This window comes from Monodon monoceros, unplaced genomic scaffold, assembly GCF_005190385.1.
Source record: "Monodon monoceros isolate NGI ecotype Baffin Bay Population unplaced genomic scaffold, NGI_Narwhal_1 Super_Scaffold_18, whole genome shotgun sequence".
In the NCBI taxonomy this organism is placed as follows: Eukaryota; Metazoa; Chordata; class Mammalia; order Artiodactyla; family Monodontidae; genus Monodon; species Monodon monoceros.
Window position 1 is genome coordinate 162,886,354 of NW_021703774.1, and position 19,794 is coordinate 162,906,147.

At 48.9% G+C, this 19,794-nt stretch overlaps 1 protein-coding gene across 7 annotated transcripts in view; it reads left to right on the forward strand.

Moving 5' to 3' along the window:
* Nucleotides 1–19,794, forward strand: part of ASAP3 (ArfGAP with SH3 domain, ankyrin repeat and PH domain 3) — a 47,072-nt gene that overhangs the window by 12,533 nt on the left and 14,745 nt on the right. For 6 of the 7 annotated variants that reach the window (XM_029228608.1, XM_029228612.1, XM_029228609.1 and 3 more), the window contains exons 2-5: nucleotides 11,750–11,822; nucleotides 11,912–12,057; nucleotides 14,918–14,992; nucleotides 16,170–16,219. In XM_029228608.1, coding sequence (XP_029084441.1) covers nucleotides 11,750–11,822; nucleotides 11,912–12,057; nucleotides 14,918–14,992; nucleotides 16,170–16,219 — 344 coding nt within the window. The remainder of the gene's footprint in view (nucleotides 1–11,749; nucleotides 11,823–11,911; nucleotides 12,058–14,917; nucleotides 14,993–16,169; nucleotides 16,220–19,794) is intronic. The other variant, XM_029228614.1, reaches the window with a different exon arrangement.

Consider the following 19,794-nt stretch of genomic DNA (forward strand, 5'->3'; position numbering starts at 1 on the left):
TAAACAAGGTAACAAAAATAAAACGAGCACTTAGCAAGTGGGGTGGCGATTGGATTCATGTAATCAGATCAGCCTGGGAGCTTGGAATCCGAATGTCTCCTGTTGGCCATCTGCTTTGAGCTGGGCTGGGCTGGGCTGTGCTCTCCGTCACCCAGTCGAGCCTGGGGTTCAGGGCTGCACCCCCTTTCTCCCACTTGGCCTGGGTCTGCAGATGAGCCCCAGAGTCAGTCTTTCTACCACAAGAATTTTTTTGGCCACACCACACGGCTGGCAGGATCTTAGCTCCCTGACCAGGGATCAAACTTGTGCCCCCTGCAGCGGAAGCATAGAGTCCTGACCACTGGACCGCTGGGGCAGTCCCATCTACCATGAGAATTTATTGAATCACTCCTCTCTTGTTCAGAGCCCTGCAGGAGCTCATCACCTGTGGGATAAAACCTAGAGTTTTGGGTTAAAAGCATGGATTCTGGAGCCTGACACCCTGGGCTGGAGCCCAGGTGCTACCACTTATCGGCTATGTGAGCTGGACAGATGCCATACCCTGGGCCTCAGGTTCCTCATCTGTAAAACCTCCTGGGGTTGTTGACAGGATTTGGTGAAATAATGCAAAGTCTGTCAGGTGCTTAGAAGAAGCCTGGCATGTGGCCGTGATATAAAAGCATCCCCTTGCCTCTCATTAGGAGCATGGACTCCCAGAGGGTCATTCGGGGCCCTGCTTAGCCTGAGGCCTCACTGCTCACCGCTTCCTCACCAGCGCTGGTAGGTGCCTGCCCCATAAGCTCCAGGATGCTCCCCTAATGTGCTGACACTCCTACCCGGGGACTTTACCGAGGCGCCTCTCTCCTCTTCGAGTCACCTTCCCTGTCCTACTTTGCTCCACCAGTGTCTCCTCATTTTTCAAGGCTCTGGTGAAGCATCACTTCATCCCAGGGTGGGGTGGGCGCTCCTGGTCTGTGCCCCCCACAGGCTTCTCTTCTGCTGCAGCCTCACCCAGGCCTCCTCAGCCCTTGGCAAGCACATCCTTGTCTATGTTCTGTCTTCCCCACTGGGCTGTGAGCACCTTGAGGGCAGGGCCCAGCCTGACCTCCCTCTCTTCCCAGCACCTTCACGGCCAGGCAAGGTACAGCCGGACACTCAGTATGTGTGGACGAGCCCCTACTGTGTGCCAGTGACTCTGTTGGAGACCTTGCCCCAGCCCCTCACTCTACCCCACTGGGTGGAGAGGGGCAGGCTTGCAGATTTGAGGTTCCAGGGGAGATGCTTGTTCAGGGAGTAGAGCTGAGCTGCGATTGCCTGGAGGAGGGATGCTAGCGAGTACTTCCCAGTCCCACCCTTGCCCCTCCTTGCTGGCCACCCACGAAGGGCCCTGTGGGACTCCCTGCTTTCTTTTGATCTGCTGATTGGGCAGGTGGGTGAGCAAAAGCAAACTTTGAGCATGATGTGAACAGGACAGCTCACGTTTGCAAGGGCTACAAACTTAGCCAGTCCTTATTGACTCGATTCCCAGTGAGAGGTGGCTGGAACGGCACTGACTATTGTTCCCATTTTGCAGATGCGGACCCTGGGGCCCAGAGACTGGAGAGATTGCAGACTTGCTCAGGGTCTTGGTATTGGGTCCAGAATAGAACCCCAGTCTCCTCTCTCTACATCCTGTGCTCTTTCTGCTACGTGCCCTCTTTGGAATTAAGCAACAGAGCTTGTGCACCTTCCTTTAGCCAGCATGTCAGCCTTAAGCCCTTCCTGTCTGCCCCTCAAGGACCCTCCCGCCTGGCCCTTGCCCTCCTTTGCCTCTCTCAGGCTGACTTCTCCAAACCCCACTCTCTCCCATCCCATTCCTCTAATCAAAAGCTGTGCCCAGACAGCTGTCCATTGAAAGGAGCCCGCTCATATACTAAGGTGTCAAGGGGTTTCAGGTAACAGTGCAGTGGTCTTCAACTTTTCTGAACATAGGAACCCCCTGTCTTCTTTCACTAACTTCACGTTGTAGAAATTTTCAAACACAAAAGTAGACTCACCCAGATTCAACAACTATTATTTTGCCAATTTTATGTTTTCATCTACTAGCCCTCATTTTTTCTTGTGGAGAATTTGGTATATTCACAGAAAACAGAACAAAATGATGAACCTCCAGTTGCTCATAACCCAGTCCTGCCCCATGCCCATCCCAACCTGCTTCCCCAACTCTCATCTTGTTTTTAAGCAAATCCCAAACGTCATATTGTTTCAGCCTTAAATATTTCAGTACATAGCTCTAAACAGTAAGGACTTCTTTTTTTGCTTACATAATTAAAATGGGATGCCATTCTCGTACCCCGAAACATTAATAATAATCCCTAAATCATCAACTATCCAGTTTTCAAATTTCCAGTTGCCTCATAATTATCCTAACTTCTTTTACAGTTTATTTTTTAAAAAGCAGGATTCAAGTGAAGTCCATTTGTTGATGGGTGTTTTCAGGCTCCTAAGATTCCCCCTCCATCATTTTTGGTTTCGTTTTTTGTAGTCCACAGGAAAACAAACCAGTGGCTTATTCTGTAGTTTCACATCAACTGATTGTGTTCACTGTTGCATTCCCCAGGTGCGGTTTAACGAGTTTCTCCATCTTCTGCACTTTCTGTAAATAAATCAGCAGTTAGAAATGAAAAGCCCCAGGGTTTTCTGTGCATTTTTTGTCATTTCGTTAAATATTTGAAGTGTAACTTGGTTTGCTCATTAAAATATTGTATTTTATTTTTCACAGTTAACATGTAGTACATATAATTTCATCTTCTCTCGGACATCAAAGATCAAAGGAGCCCGGATTCTGCCACCTCACAGAAGGACCCCCTTTCTTAAAAATTTATCTTATTCGAGTATAGTCGATTTACGGTGTTGTGTCAATTTCTGCTGTATAGCAAAGTGATTCAGTTATACGTATCTATCTATCTATCTATCTATCTATATATAGAGAGAGAGAGAGACAGAGATACACATATTCTTTTTCATATTCTTTTCCATTATGGTTTATCACAAGATACTGAATAGTTCCCTGTGCTATACACTAGGACCTTGTTGTTTATCCATTGTATATATAACTGTTTGCATCTGCTAACCCCAAACTCCCAGCCCATCCCTCCTTCACCTCTCCCCTTGGCAAACACAAGTCTGTTCTTTATGACAGAAGGAATCCTTTTTAATGTCAAGGTTTCACTGACCTTTCCTTTACACTTGTACTTTTAGTTTTGATTGATTGATTGATTGATGGATTAAGAAATATGGAAAAGGACAAAAAGCTACCATGAATTCAAAAATACATTTGAAGATTTGTGTCTTATTGATCGTAACAGCTGCATTCATATTTGGAATGTGGTCATACTAATTCGTGAGACTTTTTTTATTGGTCTGTAGTGCTTTCTATATAAGTGTGCCTTCATAGGGCCATGGTAGTAACTCCTTGGATTTCCAGGGCCTGGGGCCCACAGACTGGGAATAAACAAGGGAGTTAGAGTCCAACAGTTAGAGTCCAACTGTCCCAGGTCTATCTCGGCCACTTCCTGGCTGTGTGAGCTCAGGCAACTTTCTTTACTTCTCTGAGCCTCACTAACTCATCAGCCAGATGGGAATAAAAGCAATGACTGTCGTATCAGGATGCTACGAGTCTTAAAGGGTGGATGTCAAATTACCTTACAAACTGTAAAGCCCTGTGGAAGTTTTAGATTGTATTCTTTCCTTAGTTTGTTTGCATTTCCTATGAGACCTGGGGCAAGAAACTCATCTGAGCTTTTGTTTTGCAGTCTGTAAAACGAGGAGGTAATGTTAGATTATCTCCAATATTCTGTGATTTAGTCTCTCAAGGCACAACATCATGGTCCAAAACAAAGCTAGAAACTGGTTTTCTTCTCCTGTGTGAACTATACTTTAATTGGTAGAGGCTACCTGAAGAGCTGCCTCAACAAAATGATGGAACAAAACCAGAGTCAGTGGGAAAAATACTGTGACTGATTAATGATGGCTCCAATGGTCATGGGATGCCACAAAAAGGGGTGCCCATGCCCTGTATTATAATAGTCCAAAAGAGTGAATGTCTAATGGTGAAATTTAATCTGCAGCTCTCAAGGCCTTAGCTTTAGCAGCTCTGCCCCCTGGGCTGGGTCACCATGGTTACCACAGCTGGCTCTGAGAAATCACAGGAATGAAGAATGGCTCCTATTGATGAATCCTGACCCAGGAAGGGGGCATGCAGAAGGCCCTTCCAAGCAAGGCAGCTGGGCATGGCCCTAGTGCTGCCATCTATGATCTTTTGCCTGCAGAGAGCAAGAGCACAGTGTGTGTGTGTGTGCGTGTGTGTGTGTGTGTGTGTGTGTGTGTGTGTGTAGGGGGTGGCGGGGCACAAAGGGCAGTATCACCAACTGGAATTCAGACTTTGTCTAGGCCTAGCCAGGCAAGGCTGCCCGAAGGACTCCAGTTGGTTTTCCAAGTTCAGACATGTCCCTGGTACTCTGAGTTTCACCTGCCTTTGCCCAGTGCCTGCCCAGGCTCTTGCATGGACTCTTAGCTTTGAGAGAAATCTAAATGGTCATCACTACTAATCCAAAATCTGGTGCCTGAATCATGCTCTACCACCTGAAGTCCCTAAATACTTCAAGGTCACTCCTTCCAGGGTCACTTATTCTTGCTTAGGAACTTCTTCCTGTGTTTGAGCTGAAATCTGTTTCTGTGTCTCTAATTCTACCTCTCAGTCCTGGAAATCCTCTTCAGGGCCAACTTCAATAAATCTGTTCTCTCTCTAGTAGGACAGCCCTTGGAGTATTTGCAGTTGGGGCCCTGACACTGCTGTCAACTTCCTTTTCTTTGGACAGGTCTCCCTCTGTCCCTCCCTCCTCCCTTCCTGTGTGAGGGGATGTTGAGGGGCTATTGTAGAGATGGTGGAGCTGAAATTCAGGCTCAGAGGCAGATCCAGTCCCAGGGTCAAAGAAGCCGTGTCCCTTAACCTCTGTGGGGCAGCTTGGTGTTATGGAAAGAACATTGGCCCTGGATTTGACCAGACCTGGGTCTAAGTTATGACTCTGCCACTGTTCAGCATTATGTGACCTGGACATACTTGGACACATTCCTTCCCCTGACAGCTTCATCTATAAAAATGTAGATGGTGATGCCTGTCTCAAATGGTGGCTGGGAGGGTGACAAGTAAGAGCCTGGCCCAGAGCCCTTACACAGGCACTCAGGACATGTAACATCTTGCATTCTGTGTCTGCCCAGTGACAGAGGTTTCACTGCAGTCCCTCTGTACCTGTGGTTCCCACATCTTGCTGAGCAGGGTCATGGGGGTGGGGGGAGGTATCTTTAATTAGCTCAAGGAAAGTTGAGAAATTCCTAAATCAAATTCCATTTAATTTTGCAATGGATAACATCATTAGCAATCAAATAATAATGTTCTAAGCACTTTACCTATGTGAGTTCATTTAGTCTCCCCAACAACCCTATATAGTAGAAACTATTATCATCCTCATTTCGTGAATGGAAATTGAGGCACAGAGAGGTCACATAGCAAATAACGAAAATGGAGCTAGAATTCAAAACCAGGTAGTTTGGGGCCAGCCTCATACTTTTAGCAATGATGAGTTACTGCATCTCTGAAAGGTGGAATTAGACCAGTGATCCCCAAACTGGAGCATGCGTCGCAGTCACCCGGAGGGCTCGTTGAAACACAAATCGCTGGGCCCCACCTCCAGATTTTCTGATTCAGCTGAAGAATCTGCATTTCTAACACGTTCCCAGGTGAAGCTGTTGCTGCTGACCCTACTTTGAGAATCACTGACTACTGGGGATTAAAAGGACTCCCTGAGTCTAGAGGCTGATTTTGGGGTTTTGTTAACCTATCCAGTCACAGGCACGAGGAATGAGGGCTGATCTCATACAGAGGCAGAAAACAAATCACAGTAAAAATCATACTCATGTTTTCCAAATGCCCCAAGCCTTGGCACCATGCTGTTATGTCTGTGATCTCATCTAAGCCTCACAGTAACTCTGTGAGTTAAGTGGAGAATGGATTTTTTTCCCCATGTGATATTATCTTTCTCCCATTTTAAAGAAGGGGAGGTTTAGAGATCTGGCTGGACTACTATCACCCAGGGAGATAGTTTTCGGGAGACTGGGGCTAGAATCATAGTTTGGGACTCATCGTGCTATGGTTGCCTCATTACTGGAGTTCTAAAAACCTCTGTGCCTGTCTCCAAATCCCTTCCCATCCCCAGGCTCTGGTCTGAATTTTCTCCTTAAAACGGTATTTCTTTAGCTTAAATTTTTGCCCCATTGTATCATAGAGGGTAGGTGTTATCAGTCATTTATACCCCAGTTCGAATGATTTTCAAATATTTTCTTGAGAAAGGGGTGATTAGAATTCCCCCCTCTTTGTTTCCCCTTCGGACACTTTGTGTTTATATGTCTGTGAGCCTTTTGAAGGAAGGGGCCATAAAATAGGCACCAGGAGATGCTTGTTGAAATGAATGAATGAATGAATGAATGATCCCCTCCTTGCCCATCCTTCCCAGAGCGAGCCTCCCTCCTCTAGCATTTCTACCATTTATACCTAGTACTCCCCCACACGACGTCACAGCGCAGCCTCTTAGTCCAGTGCTCACAGCCAAGCACCACAGCTTAAAGCTTTCCCTGTTCCTCCTGAGCAGACACAGCTCTGCTTTCCCTGGGCTCTGAGGTACCTTGTCCATCTTCCATTATAACCCTAATCACATTGCATTATAAATATCTACTTACTTGTCTTGCTCTTCCCTTAGATGGTGGTGTCCCTAAGAGCTGAGATTGTGTCTCTTACGCAGGATGTGAACACATAGCAGGCACTCAATAACTAGTTGAATGAATGAATGAATAGCTGTGTGAACCTTGGTTGCTAAGAGCAGTAGGGGCAGGAATGGTATCTAGCCAGGAAGCCATTTCCTGATACATTTCTGACAAGGGCATCAAGGGACAGTTTGTGGGTGATTAGGATGACTTGCCTGCTTGTACCAGTAAGAGCTAGGTTCAGCTACAAGTGACAGAATACCTAGCATAACAGTGGCTCAAATAAGATAGACATTTACTTTTCTTTCATGTAAAAGACGTCTATAGATAAGTAGTCCAAAGTTGATAGGGTGGCTCCACAGTCACCAGGGACAAGGCTACTACTTTGTTGCTCCACCATCCATAACGTGGGGCTTCTACCTCATGGTGCAAGATGGCTGCCTGAGCTCTAGACCTCACAAATGCATTCTAGATAGGAGAAAAGTATGACAGGACACCCCTCCCTTCCTTTTTTTTCTTTTCTTTTCTTTATTAATTTTTTTCTTTATTTTTGGAGCAGTTTTAGGTTCACAGCAAAATTGAGTGGAAAGTATAGAGAGTTCCCAAACACCCCTGGCCCTACACAGGCACAGCCTCCCCTACAATTACCATCCCACACCAGCATGGTACATTTGTTATAATCAGTGAACCTACACTGACACATCATTATCACCCAAAGTCCATAGTTTACATTAAGGTTCACTCTTTTTTTTTTTTTTTTAAATTTATTTATTTATTTATTTATTTTTGGCTGCATTGGGTCTTCGTTGCTTTCTCTATTTGCGGCAAGCAGGGGCTACTCTTCATTGCAGTGCGCCAGCTTCTCATTGTGGTGGCTTCTCTTGTTGCAGAGCACAGGCTCTAGGCACACAGGCTTCAGTAGTTGTGGCACATGGGCTCAGTAGATGTGGCTCGCAGGCTCAGTAGCTGTGGCACACGGACTTAGTGGCTCCACGACATGTGGGATCTTCCTGGACCAGGGATTGAACCCGTGTCCCCTGCATTGGCAGGCAGATTCTTAACCACTGCTCCGCCAGGGAAGTCCCTTAAGGTTCACTCTTGGTGTTATACATTCTATGAGTTTTGACAACTGTATAGTGACATGTATCCACTATCCTGGTATCATACAGAATAGTTTCACTGCCTAAAACTCCTTTGTGCTCCACCTATTCATCCCTCCCTTCCCCCAACTCCTGGCAACCACTGATTTTTTAGTTTCCATAGTTTTGCCTTTTCCAGAATGTCATATAGTTGGAATCCTACAGTCTGTAGCCTTTTCAGATTGGCTTCTTTCACTTAGTAATATGCATTTCAGTTTCCTTCATGTCTTTTGTGGCTTGATAGCTCACTTCATTTTAGCACTAAGTAATAGTACATTGTCTTCCAAGTTTTGGCAGTTATGAATAAAGTTGCTACAAACAATCCATGTGCAAGTCTTTATGTGGAAATAAGTTTCAACTCATTTGGTAAATACCAAGGAGAGCAGTTGCTGGATCATATGGTAAATGTATGTTTAGTTTTGTAGGAAACTGCAAAACTGGATTCCAAAGTGGCTGTGCCCTTTTGCATTCCCACCAGCAATGTATGAGAGTTCCTGTTGTTCCACATCTTCACCAGCATTTGGTGTTGTCAGTGTTTTGGGTTTTGGTCATCCTAATAGGTGTGTAATCCCTCCCTTCCTTTTTTTTTTTTTATAAATCCATTTATTTTATTTATTTATCTTTGGCTGCATTGGGTCCTCGTTGCTGCATGCGGGCCTCTCATTGCGGTGGCCTCTCATTGCAGAGTACGGGCTTCAGTAGTTGTGGCTCGCCGGCTCCAGAGGCAGACTCAGCAGCTGTGGTGCACAGGCTCAGTTGTTCCGCTGCACACGGGATCCTCCTGGACCAGGGCTCGAGCCCGCGTCCCCTGCACTGGCAGGCGGACTCTCAACCACTGCACCACCAGGAAAGTCCCCTCCCTTCCTTTCAAAACTACTTTCTGGAAGCTAACAAATGATATATCCATTACATACCATTGGTTAGAACTGTCACATGACCACATTTAGCTGCAAGTTAGGCTGGGAAATGTAGTCTCTTTTTTTTTTTTTTTTTTTTGGCTGTGTTGGGTCTTAATTGCTGCGCGCGGGCTTTCTCTAGTTGCGGCGAGCCGGGGCTACTCTTTGTTGTGGTGCGCGGTCTTCTCATTGCGGCTGCTTCTCTTGCCGCGGAGCATGGGCTCTAGGTGCACGGGCTTCAGTAGTTGTGGCACATGGACTCAGTAGCTGTGGCTTGCAGGCTCTAGAGCACAGGCTCAGTAGCTGTGGCGCACGGGCTTAGTTGCTCTGCAGCATGTGGGATCTTCCCGGCCCAGGGCTCGAACCTGTGTCTCCTGCATTGGCAGGCGGATTCTTAACCACTGCGCCACCAGGGAAGCCCCAGAAATGTAGTCTTTATTGTGAGTGGCCAAGTGGCCATCTGAAAAGTCAGAGTCCTAATTGCTAAGGAGGAAGAAAGAATGGATTGGGAGCCAACTGCAGCCTCTGCTACACTGCAGGGAAGAGAGATCCTCAAACTAGCTTAAGCAGTAAAGGAATTTGTTTGCTAGGTTCAGGGGTATTTCATGGAGGCCCAAGGACAGGAAGTATGGAAGGGCCTCTGAGGGTGAAGGATCTGGAAAGTTGCCAGAAACCAGGGCAGCTCTTCTCTTGCGCTTCTCTGTGGCAGCATGGGTCTCATTTGCTTCTTTCTACACATCTACTTTGTTCTTTTCCCTTTGCTTAAACACTTCCAATCAATTAGCTAGCTTTCCAGAGCCCGATTCCAAATTCCTTGGAAAGAGAATCTGATTGGCCCAGCTTAGGTCAGGTGTCAAGCCTGGCCCAGTCAACTCTGGCTAGGACAAACAAGGCAGCAAGGGCCCAACTGTAGAGGGGTTTTCAGAGAATGGGTGTCATGGGATAGGAAGACTCCCCAAAGGGTATCTAGAGCATGGACATAGACCTCTCAGGTCTGTGTCCCAGGGCTTTGCAAACCATCATTCATTTAGATAAACAATTATTGAGCACCTTTTGTATGCTAGGCACATGGATCTGCCTTCTAGGGAGTTTTCTAAACCTCTTTGGAATTTGTTCATATCTTTAACCTGCACTGTCTTTTGGAGTCCTAGCTCCTTAAATTAATCAACTCTTATCTTTCCCTTTCAAGTTTCAAGGTGGGAGTCAAGGGCTTTGGCAAACACGTGTTTCCCTGTCTAGCTCTTTGGGAGCTACAGACATGTTCGTGTTCTCCCCTCTTCTCTTTGTCTCTCAGATAGAAACGTCTTAGTTCTTTAGCTGAGTCAGTTATGGCCCCCTCTCCCCAATCTCCCCAAGTCCTCAACTTTCTTTCTTCAGCTTTGGGATGGGCCTCTACTGGTCCCAAACATGAAAGTGTCTCAAGGTCATACTCAGGGGAGAGACTGTTAGGTTTCTATTCCCTGGAGGAAAAGTACCCAGAATTTGATGGGTACTTTTTAGCATCAGGAGCAACTGCTGACAATCAGAGGTACTGTTCATTTAGGACACACTCTGTGCTCAGCACCAAACTAAACCCTTTATGTGAATCATCTCATACATACAGTCCTCATAATAACCCTGAGAGGTAGGCATTATTTCCCTCATTTTACAGATAGCTAATCAGGGAGCTCGGAAAGAATAGGCAACTTGCCCAAAGTCACACAGCATCTGGGCAATGGAGCTGGGCTTCAAAACCAGACCCCTCTCCCTCCAGAGGCTTCCCGTGTGCCCAAGGCGTCTGAAAACACTCTGCATTGCCTCCAAGGACTGCCTTGTGCTTGTCCTCCTGTGAGTTTGGTTTAGAATCTTTGCAGATACCATTCCAAATGTTTGCTAACTCTTGCCACATTGAAGTAACTCTTTGGCGATCAAACTTTGATCCCATTATCGTCACTGGACAGAATAGGGGGGGCTGGGGTCAGGGTGCAGCCATCGTGTGTGGATGGAGCGCTGTACTAGGGCACCCCCTGGAAGCCCAGCTCTGCCGCTTCCCCACTATTTGACTCTAGGCAAGACCCACCCCTCTCTTGGCCTCAGTTTCCTCATCTGTGGCTCCGTGGGCCCTTTACAACCCTAATTCTATAATTTCCCACTTAACTATGCATTTCATGAGGTTGGCAGCTTCTATACCCCACTGAAAGAGGGGTGCGTCTGGGAGGTTTCCATCCGGGCTGAGCCGCCCGGGGCACGTGACTCCTGCACGTGATGCTGTCACATCTTCTGGCTTCCCCACAGTCTGCTGTTTGTTCTGCAACCCCTGGAATTTGGGGTTGCCTGATGTCCCAGCAGTTCTCTCCAGGGGGGGCTGAGTGTCCACCTCTACCCTCCTCATCTCACTTCCCACCGATGGTGTCCCAGCCTCTTCCTCCTTATCCCCACGTGGCTGCTTACTGAGCCTGGGGTTTGGGGAACAAGTCTTTCCCCATCTGAGTCTTTCGAGATTATAGAGATGTCCATGTTTTCCTCTAGTATTTTGCTAAGCGTCGTGTATGTGTTCGTCAAATCACTCTCTCAGCAACTCTGTAGTGTCATCCTCACTTTGCAGAAGAGGCACCCTAGGCTCAAAGAGGCGAACAGATTTATCTAGGTTGACACACTAGTTAGTGCCAGAGCCGAGATTCAGACCCTGGCCTGGTATACCCCGCTATGCCACGTGCCTTGGAATTGCTATGTTTACTTGTCCCGCATGAGGAGGAAAGCCTGGCGTTCCTGGTGTGGTGTGACTGGTCTGTGGCTTCCCATGTGGTCTGGGTGGGGGAGGGTGGCCTGTTTATGTTTCGTTGGGGAGCAGGGGTACCCTAGGAAGGGAACTATGTGTGTGTTTGGAGGGTGGGATCGCAGAGTCAGGCACCCCTCCCGGCTGAGCATCCCTGAACCTCTGTCCACATTTGTTTCCAGATGCTGGAAGGAGACCAGGCCATCCTACAGAGAATAAAGAAGGCTGTGCGGGCGATCCATAGCTCCGGCCTCGGTGAGTGAGCCTGCTTGGTGCCAGCCTGGCGAGGCAGCCCTTTCCCCAGCTCCAGCCTGGAACTAACTCTGCGCCTCCCTGCTCCACAGGGCACGTGGAGAACGAGGAGCAGTACCGAGAGGCCGTGGAGTCCTTGGGCAACAGCCACCTGTCTCAAAACAGTCACGAGCTGTCCACCGGCTTCCTGAACTTGGCCGTGTTCACCCGTGAGGTGGCCGCCCTCTTCAAGAACCTGGTGAGGCCCTGCTCCTCTTTCACTCAGCCTCAGCCCAGGCTCAGGCAAATCTAATCAGTGACTTAAAAAGCCGACTGGGAGGGCTTCCTTGGTGGTGCAGTGGTTGAGAGTCCGCCTGCCGATGCAGGGGACGCAGGTTCGTGCCCCGGTCCGGGAGGATCCCACATGCCGCGGAGCGGCTGGGCCCGTGAGCCATGGCCGCTGAGCCTGCGCGTCCGGAGCCTGTGCTCCGCAACGGGAGAGGCCACAACAGTAAGAGGCCCGCGTACGGAAAAAAAAAAAAAAACCCGACTGGGAAAGGGTTGGTTTCCACCCTTCTTTCAGGTTTCTCATGACCTCTAGTCTCCCTTGACCTCTGACCCATGACCTGAGGTTCCTTTCCAGTTCTTTTATTTTTTTTTTAATATTTATTTATTTATTTTGGCTGCGCCGGGTCTTAGTTGCAGCACGCAGGATCTTTAGTTGCGGCATGCGGACTTCTTAGTTGCGGCGTGCGTGTGGGATCTAGTTCCCTGACCAGGGATGGAACCCGGGCCCCCTGCATTGGGAGCGCAGTCTTACCCACTGGACCACCAGGGAAGTCCCCCTTCCCAGTTCTGACCTCCTATTTGCATTCTTCTTCCTCTCTGACTTCTTTCCGGCCGGCGTCTCCTCTCCCCTCTCTCCCTCCCTCCCTGCCCTCCTCCTTCTCCTCTGTGGTGAGCACCCAGGAGCAGAGGGGGTCTCACAGTGGGGAGGAGCCTCACTCAAGGGAGGGCAGGCTCAGGTTCCTGTCTTTGCACCACTGCCTCTCCTTCACCCTCTTTGTCCTCTGCTTTCCCAGCCATACCTGCTTTGTCCTCAAAGGCAAGAACGTGCCTTGCCTCAGCAAGCCTCTCAGCTCCTGCACGTGGCCCAGTGGTCTCAGGTTCCTTCCTGAGATGGCCTCCTCCCTGTCCGCCAAGTCCCCGCCTCAAGGCTACCCCAAGACATGAGCTCTTTCCTGGTGCAGGCATGTTCTCAGTACTTCACATGTGTTAACATTTCATCCTGGAGCACAGCTCTGTGGGGTTGTTTTTACTATTGTCCACCCCTGTACAGGCTAGGAAACTAAGACACGAGGTTAAGCACCTTGTCCGAGGTCACACAGCTGATTTGAACCCAGCATCCGAGCACAAGCCTGGCTGTACCACCTCCCAGGAAAGCCTGTCTCCCTCTAGGCTTCATAGCTTTTGGCCCAGCTTTCGTGGCTCAAGTTTCACCCAGGGCCCTTCCTGGCTGGCGGGGACCACATCATCTCTACGAGGCAGTTTGCTTAGTGATCAAGCACCCACACCTCAGGCTTAGACTCAGGCCTTGAATCCCTGCTTTGCTGCTCACTAGGTGTATGACCCTGGGCAAGTGCCTCAGCCTGCCCAAGCCTCATCTGTAAAATGGGGATAACAGTGGTCCCCACCTCACAGAGTGGTGATGAGGATTTCGCAAGTTAAGTGCCTGCTCCAGGGTAGTGCTCAGTTAACATTAGCTAATATTGCCATCTGTCATCATTTTGTCTTTTTGCGTAGCACTGCCTCGCTCCCTGTCTTGCACGTAGAGGCCTTTAACAGTGTTTGGGTTCAACTGAATCAGTGACATCTTTTGTCTTTACCTCTCCTCCCCTTGTTTCAGTCAAACTAGTGTTTGCTGAGCGTCTCCTCAGTGGTGGGTGGTGTACCAGGGGCTGGTGACACAGGGAAGAGTCAGACTGCCTCGGAGAGCCACAGCCTAGTCGAGGAACTGAGATGTGAAATGACACCAAGCAAGACCAGCAGTGTGGCACAAACTCAAGGACCCAGTGGCTTGGGTCAGAGGCCTAGGGCTGCCATGGCTCAGAAAAGGGGAGGTCAGGATAGGCCACAGGAGAAAGTAGTCAGAAAGGCTTCCTGGAGGAGGGGAGGCCCGAGCTGTACCTTGAAAGGTGGGCTGAAATATTAGATAGGCTGTTTTGAGTTGCCAAATAACAGAAATTCAACTCAAACTAGGTTAATTTTTTTCTTTTTATATGTCTTTTTCTCTCTTTCAATCTTTTTTTTTTTTTTTGGCCACGCCACATAACTTGTGGGATCTTAGTTCCCTGACTAGGGATTGAACCTGGGCCCACCCAGCCCTGGCAGTGAAAGTGCTGAATCCTAACCATTGGACCACCAGGGAATTCCCTAGGTTAATTTTTAAAAAGAGAATTCACTGGCCCCTGTAATGGGAAGTCCAGGTATGCAGCTGGTCTTAGGCTCCTTTTCTTTCTCTTAAAGAGTTTCTCTCTGTCTCTGCTCAGTGGGCAGGCCCAGATTCACACCTTACAGAAGAAAGACAATCTTTCTCCCGTGACTTTGGCAGAGAAGTCCCAGGAAGTATCCCGATTGGCTGGCTTGGGTCATGTGCCTGTTTCTGATCCAATCACAGTAGCCGGAGGGTGGGGCACTCTGGTCAGCTCTGACTCCTGTGTTCACCCCATGTGACCATAGGGAATGGGTTCCCCACATTATAAAAGGAGTCGAGGAACTAGCCAGACAGAAACAACAGATGGCGATACAGGTGGACCTCAGAGGGTCAGAGAGGAGAGGTGAGGGTGTCCCTCTGGCAAAGGGACAAAGACAGGCTGACCATGGATGCCATGGATTGAGCAGTGAGGTGATAAGGCGGATTAGTCAGGGGAGGGGAAGAGCTTCCACAGGAGGCCGACCCCGCCACCCCTTGTACTCCTTCACCTTCTTGTCTTTCTCTCCCCTGCCTCCTTTACCCCAGTGCTGTCCTTGGCCTTGTGATGCTTCACCGTACCCTGAGCCCCTTGGGGCTGGATGGACAGTCACCCAAGGTGGGGTATGGGGGTCTCTGCTTTTTCCAGGTTCAGAACCTGAACAACATTGTCTCTTTCCCCCTGGACAGTCTGTTGAAGGGGCAGCTGAGGGACGGGCGACAGGTGAGTTTCCACATGGGCAGCAGGGGGAGTGCAGAGGTGGTGGGATGGAGCAAGACAGGGGTGGGCAGGAGACGACAGGGGAGGCAAGGCTGGGCTGAGGACGGAAGCCAAGCGAGGCTGTCACAGTGGGTGTGCTGACCCCACATTACTGACCCTCAGGATGACAGGAGGACCTGGCCCTGGGGTGAGCCTAGGATGGCTGACTTACTGTCTTCCAGGGCCCTTTACAACAACCCAATGAGGCAGGGGTCCTGTAGGTGCTGTTATCCCCGTTTTGCAGTTGAGGAAACTGAGGCTCAGGGAGTTTGGTACCTGCTTACAGTTTACACAGCTGGTCAGTGGAGGAGCCAGTGTGAGAGTCAGGCCTCCTGACTCCCATGCTTGGCTGCTCTCTCTGCAGCAGGCAGCTCCTGGCTAGAGGCAAAGTAGAACTCAAAGAGAGTAACAGAATAATCTCCCTGGGAAGTCTGCCCCAGAAGGCCCCTGAGAGGTTCTCCCCGCAGAGGCTTTCCTCCTCGCCCCGGGAACCACCCAAACCAGACCAGCAGCTTTTTCGCCTGGTAGACTGGGGCACCTTGGAAGTTTAGGGGTGGGGGCAGGGGGGCTGTTCTGAAGGGTGTGAGCAGCCTGCTGGATGAGGCCCAGGCAAACTAGGCCAGGGATAAGCCAGGTCTCTCCGGCTTGCTGTGTGGCCTCAGGTAGACTTCTTAGCCTCTCTGTGCATATGTCCCTCCACCTGTACCTTCCTGTTGAAAGGGTGAGCAAGTACCAGGCAGGAGAAACAGTGGGGTAAAGTTAGGGGAGGATTCTGATCTTTATCCTCCATCCTTTTCCTCATGGTGATCTCCATCTTCTAAGGGAGGGGACTCAGGGCAGACCCCCCAAAATCTCCCCAATACCCTAGGCCTGAGCCTACCAATTCAGATGGATTACTGGCAACTGCAGGAAGAGGTCAGTTGGAAGAAGGGGCTCAGCTCTGAGAAATGGGGTTGGTTGGGTCTATTTTGGGGGGGTCAGGTTTGCAGTCAGGGCTGTGTGGGCAGCGGGGGGTTGGATTGTGGCTCTGAGCAGCACAGGGGAGCATGCAAGTGCAGGGTCCCCCTAATGGTAGCAAAGTGTACTGTAGATTCCAGACCCCAAGAGCCCCTTTGGGCAAATTGTTCTTTCTGAACTACAGGATTCTAAAAAGCAACTGGAGAAGGCATGGAAGGACTACGAAGCCAAAATGTAAGTGGCTGCAGCCAGGATGGTTTGTCCAGGAGAGCAATGTTTCTGTTGCAGTGGGAGGCTGGATATGGGGAAGAACCTAAGTGCTGCCAGGGCACGTCACCCAGAAGCACATGGCACCTCGCTCTCTAGAAATGTTTATGGGGGCTGGTTTATGCCCAGGCCTGACGGGAGTCTGGGGGCTGGACCACGAGATGACTAAAGGGGAGCTATTGTGAAGGGACCCCAAGCTGCTGCTCTCAGAGACTCATCTGCTCAGTGGTGCCAGACATGGGCAGAGAGATGGAAAGGAGCATCCATTTACTCAACACCTCCATGTGCCAGACATCCATCCTCACACTCACCCAGCCCTGTGAGGGAGATATGAGTATCCCAATTATCAGAGGAGGAATTAGAGGTTCAGAGCGGTTAAGTTACTTGCCCGAGGCCACACAGCTAGGCAGAGGCAGAGCTGGGATTCACGTTCGTTGATCCTATTTCTGCAGCACCAGGCAGTATCTATAAACATTTAGCTGGACACAGAGGATGAAAGGCCATACCCGGGCCTCTTGTGTGCAACACACAATACTCCAGATTTCTCCCTAGCTACTGGGACATTAGGGAGACAGAGGGAGTCCCAGGTACCCAGTAACCAACTGCCCCTGAGCAGGGACCCCTCGGGCTCTGCCTGCCAAACTCTGTCCAGGTCCTGGCCCCAGCCCTCTGCCAGGACCCAGCTGGGCCCCCTGTACCTCAGGGCATCGTTTGCTCTTCTTTGTAAAATTTTGGCTTCTCTTGCATTTTGCAAAAGCAATATGTGTTCATTATGAATAACTTAGAAAATATGGAGAAGTAGAAGAGGAAACATTTTTAATTATCTCTAGGAGAAGATGAGGGTCATGTGGGGGAATATCTAGTACTTCTCTATTGTTAGAATTTTTTTACATAGTGTGTGTAGCACTGTAATTTCATCATTTTAAAAAAGTGGAGGGTGGGGGAGAGTTCCCTGGTGATCCAGTGGTTAGGACTCGGTGCTTTCCCTGCCGTGGCCCAGGTTCAATCCCTGATCGGAGAACTAAGATCCCACAAGTGGCATGTTGAGGCAGGGGGTTGGGAGGGGGAAGCGGGGGGAGGGGAAACTACCAAAAACCAGGAAGAAGATCCTTCATTTCCAAGCCTAAAGTATTAACATCTTTCTAGTCATTTTTCTATATATAAAGAAATATTTTTACAAAACCGAGATCATAATAATCATACTGGGGGTTTTTTGCTTAAAAATACATTGTGACCATCTTTCTACATCATTACATATTTTTATACAACGTCACTTAAATGGGTGCACTGTGTGTCAACATATGCATAATCCACAATGTATTTAATCTGCCCCTGTTGTTGGGGAAGCATCCTTGGAACTAAATCCTTGCTCCCACCCATAATTATTTCTGTAAAATCCTTCCAAGAAGTAGATCCTGGAGCTTTATTGTTCCTCAAGCTCCCGGCACCATGGGGAACTCCCTGAGTCTGAAGGAGGCCGAAACTCCTCCCCACCAACGAGGATCTCCATCTACACTCCCGCTGTGGGTGTAGATCTTGTGGTGAAGGGTGTGGGAGCTGTGATGAGCGTGGCCATCTGTTCTCATCAGAGGCCTAGGGAGGGGTGTGGACAGGCAGGCAGGTGATCTTTCTCTTTAGGATTTGATGTGTGATCACATGGTCTTCATCTTCCTGAGTGACCTTGACTAAGCCCTTAGCCTTTTAGCCTTTCAGGGCATCATCTACTAAATAGAAAGAATAAGCCCTACCTTGCTGACCTTCCCCAAGTAGCTCTGCTTTTACCAGATTGATATATTGATCTTGCCTGTAAGGTTTCGTTTAAAGAAAAGACTGTGTGTGATAATGGGGAAAGGGGCTTGTCTGAGGTTACGCAGTGAGTTATCGATAGGACCTGGGCTAGAACCCAGGACTTCTGAGTCTGGCCTTCTTCTTCCAGTGGTCTCCTGGCTCCTGCTTCTATAACATAGATCGAGCTACATGTCCTGGCACAGGTGTCTGTGTACATTCGTTTTATGAGGGCTCCAGGTATAGCTAGATATTAGCGAGCCATGCGTTGCTGTGTAATTCCAAACTCATTCTTAACCAAACCAGTCTAGGCAGCAACTGCAAGGGCCCAAGGGCCCTGATAGTATCTGTTGAATACCACCGGGATTCTCACCCCCTGGTTGTTCATATAGGGGGTCTCCCTCTCCACCTGGGGCTGCTAAGGAAGGCATCCCAGGCCCTGTGCAGGGGACACAGTTATCTAGGCTGTTCCATTTTCAGGGCTGTTTCCTCACCTGAAAAATGGGGCCAACGATACCTTGCAGGGTTGACGTGGAGATGAAATAAGTGCAGTGCATATTCAGCACCTGGCACTGCAGTTCAACACGTACTTATTGGCCATCTTTCTGAGCCAGAACTGGGGCCAGAATAACACAGCAAGGGGTTCAGAGGCAAAAGCCCAGACCTCTGCTCCTAGCATTTCCCCGACCAGCCTGGGATCTTGGGCAATTACCTCCCTTCTCTGGATCTCAGCTTCATCTTTTGGAAAATAGTCCCTGACCGTGATCTATCAGAAAAGACACTGTGACTGTCACCAGCTGGGGGAACCAGGCAGGGAAGGAGGGATGGAACAAATCTGAGCCACAGTGTTTGTTACCACTGCTGTCCCTGAGGCTCTAGCATCAGGCTGACTTGGGTTCAGATCCTCTAGTACTTAGCAGCTGTGTGCCTTGGACAAGTGACTTATCTGTAAAATGGAGTAATGATTCCTGCCTCATGAGATTATTGCTTTAGTGTGTGAAGGGCCTAGCAGAGCACTCAGCACAAAATTAGCACTTAAAAATAATTATTAATAATAGCAGCTAATACTTATACTTACTTAAGAGCTTCCTTTGTGCCAACTGCTGTGATAAGCTCTTTGCGTCTGTCATTGGTTATTCATCTTGGAAGGGAAAGGTGCTATTATCCCCAATTTATAGGTAAGTAGTGAGGGAAAAATATCACCACAATCCCTGCCTTAGTGGATCCCACTGGTTTGTAAGCAAGAAGGGAGGTGGGTCCCAAAATAATGAAAATACAAAGTGACAGTGCTATGATGAAGGCATCAGCACAGAGGTGGCAGAACAGGCAGGCAGTTTTGGGGTGGAGGGAAGGGTGGTTGGAAAAGGCATCACAGGAGAGGTGGTTCAAGGTGTCAGGTTGGCAGATGCATGATTCGTTTTGATTCCTTTCCTCTCCCGTCTCCCTCCCCCCGACCTCCTCACTCCACTGGTACCTGTTCCTCATCCCCTGAATAGTGTTAGACTGTGGCTGTGGTCCCCTCCTCCAGTTATCTCTGTCTTCTTAGTAACTAGCCTTTCAGCACTTTTCATTCCTGCTGCAACTCCACTCAAAGAAAATAAAAATATTCCTAACATTTGAAATGTTTATGAAACATTGGTCATACTTTGAGGACAGGGAGGGAATGGGATTTGCCATTTTCTGTGTGGGGTTGTGTGCGGTGGAATGAAAGCACTCCCAGCTGTTAGTCTGAGGTGTATCAGGTCATTTCAGGTGAC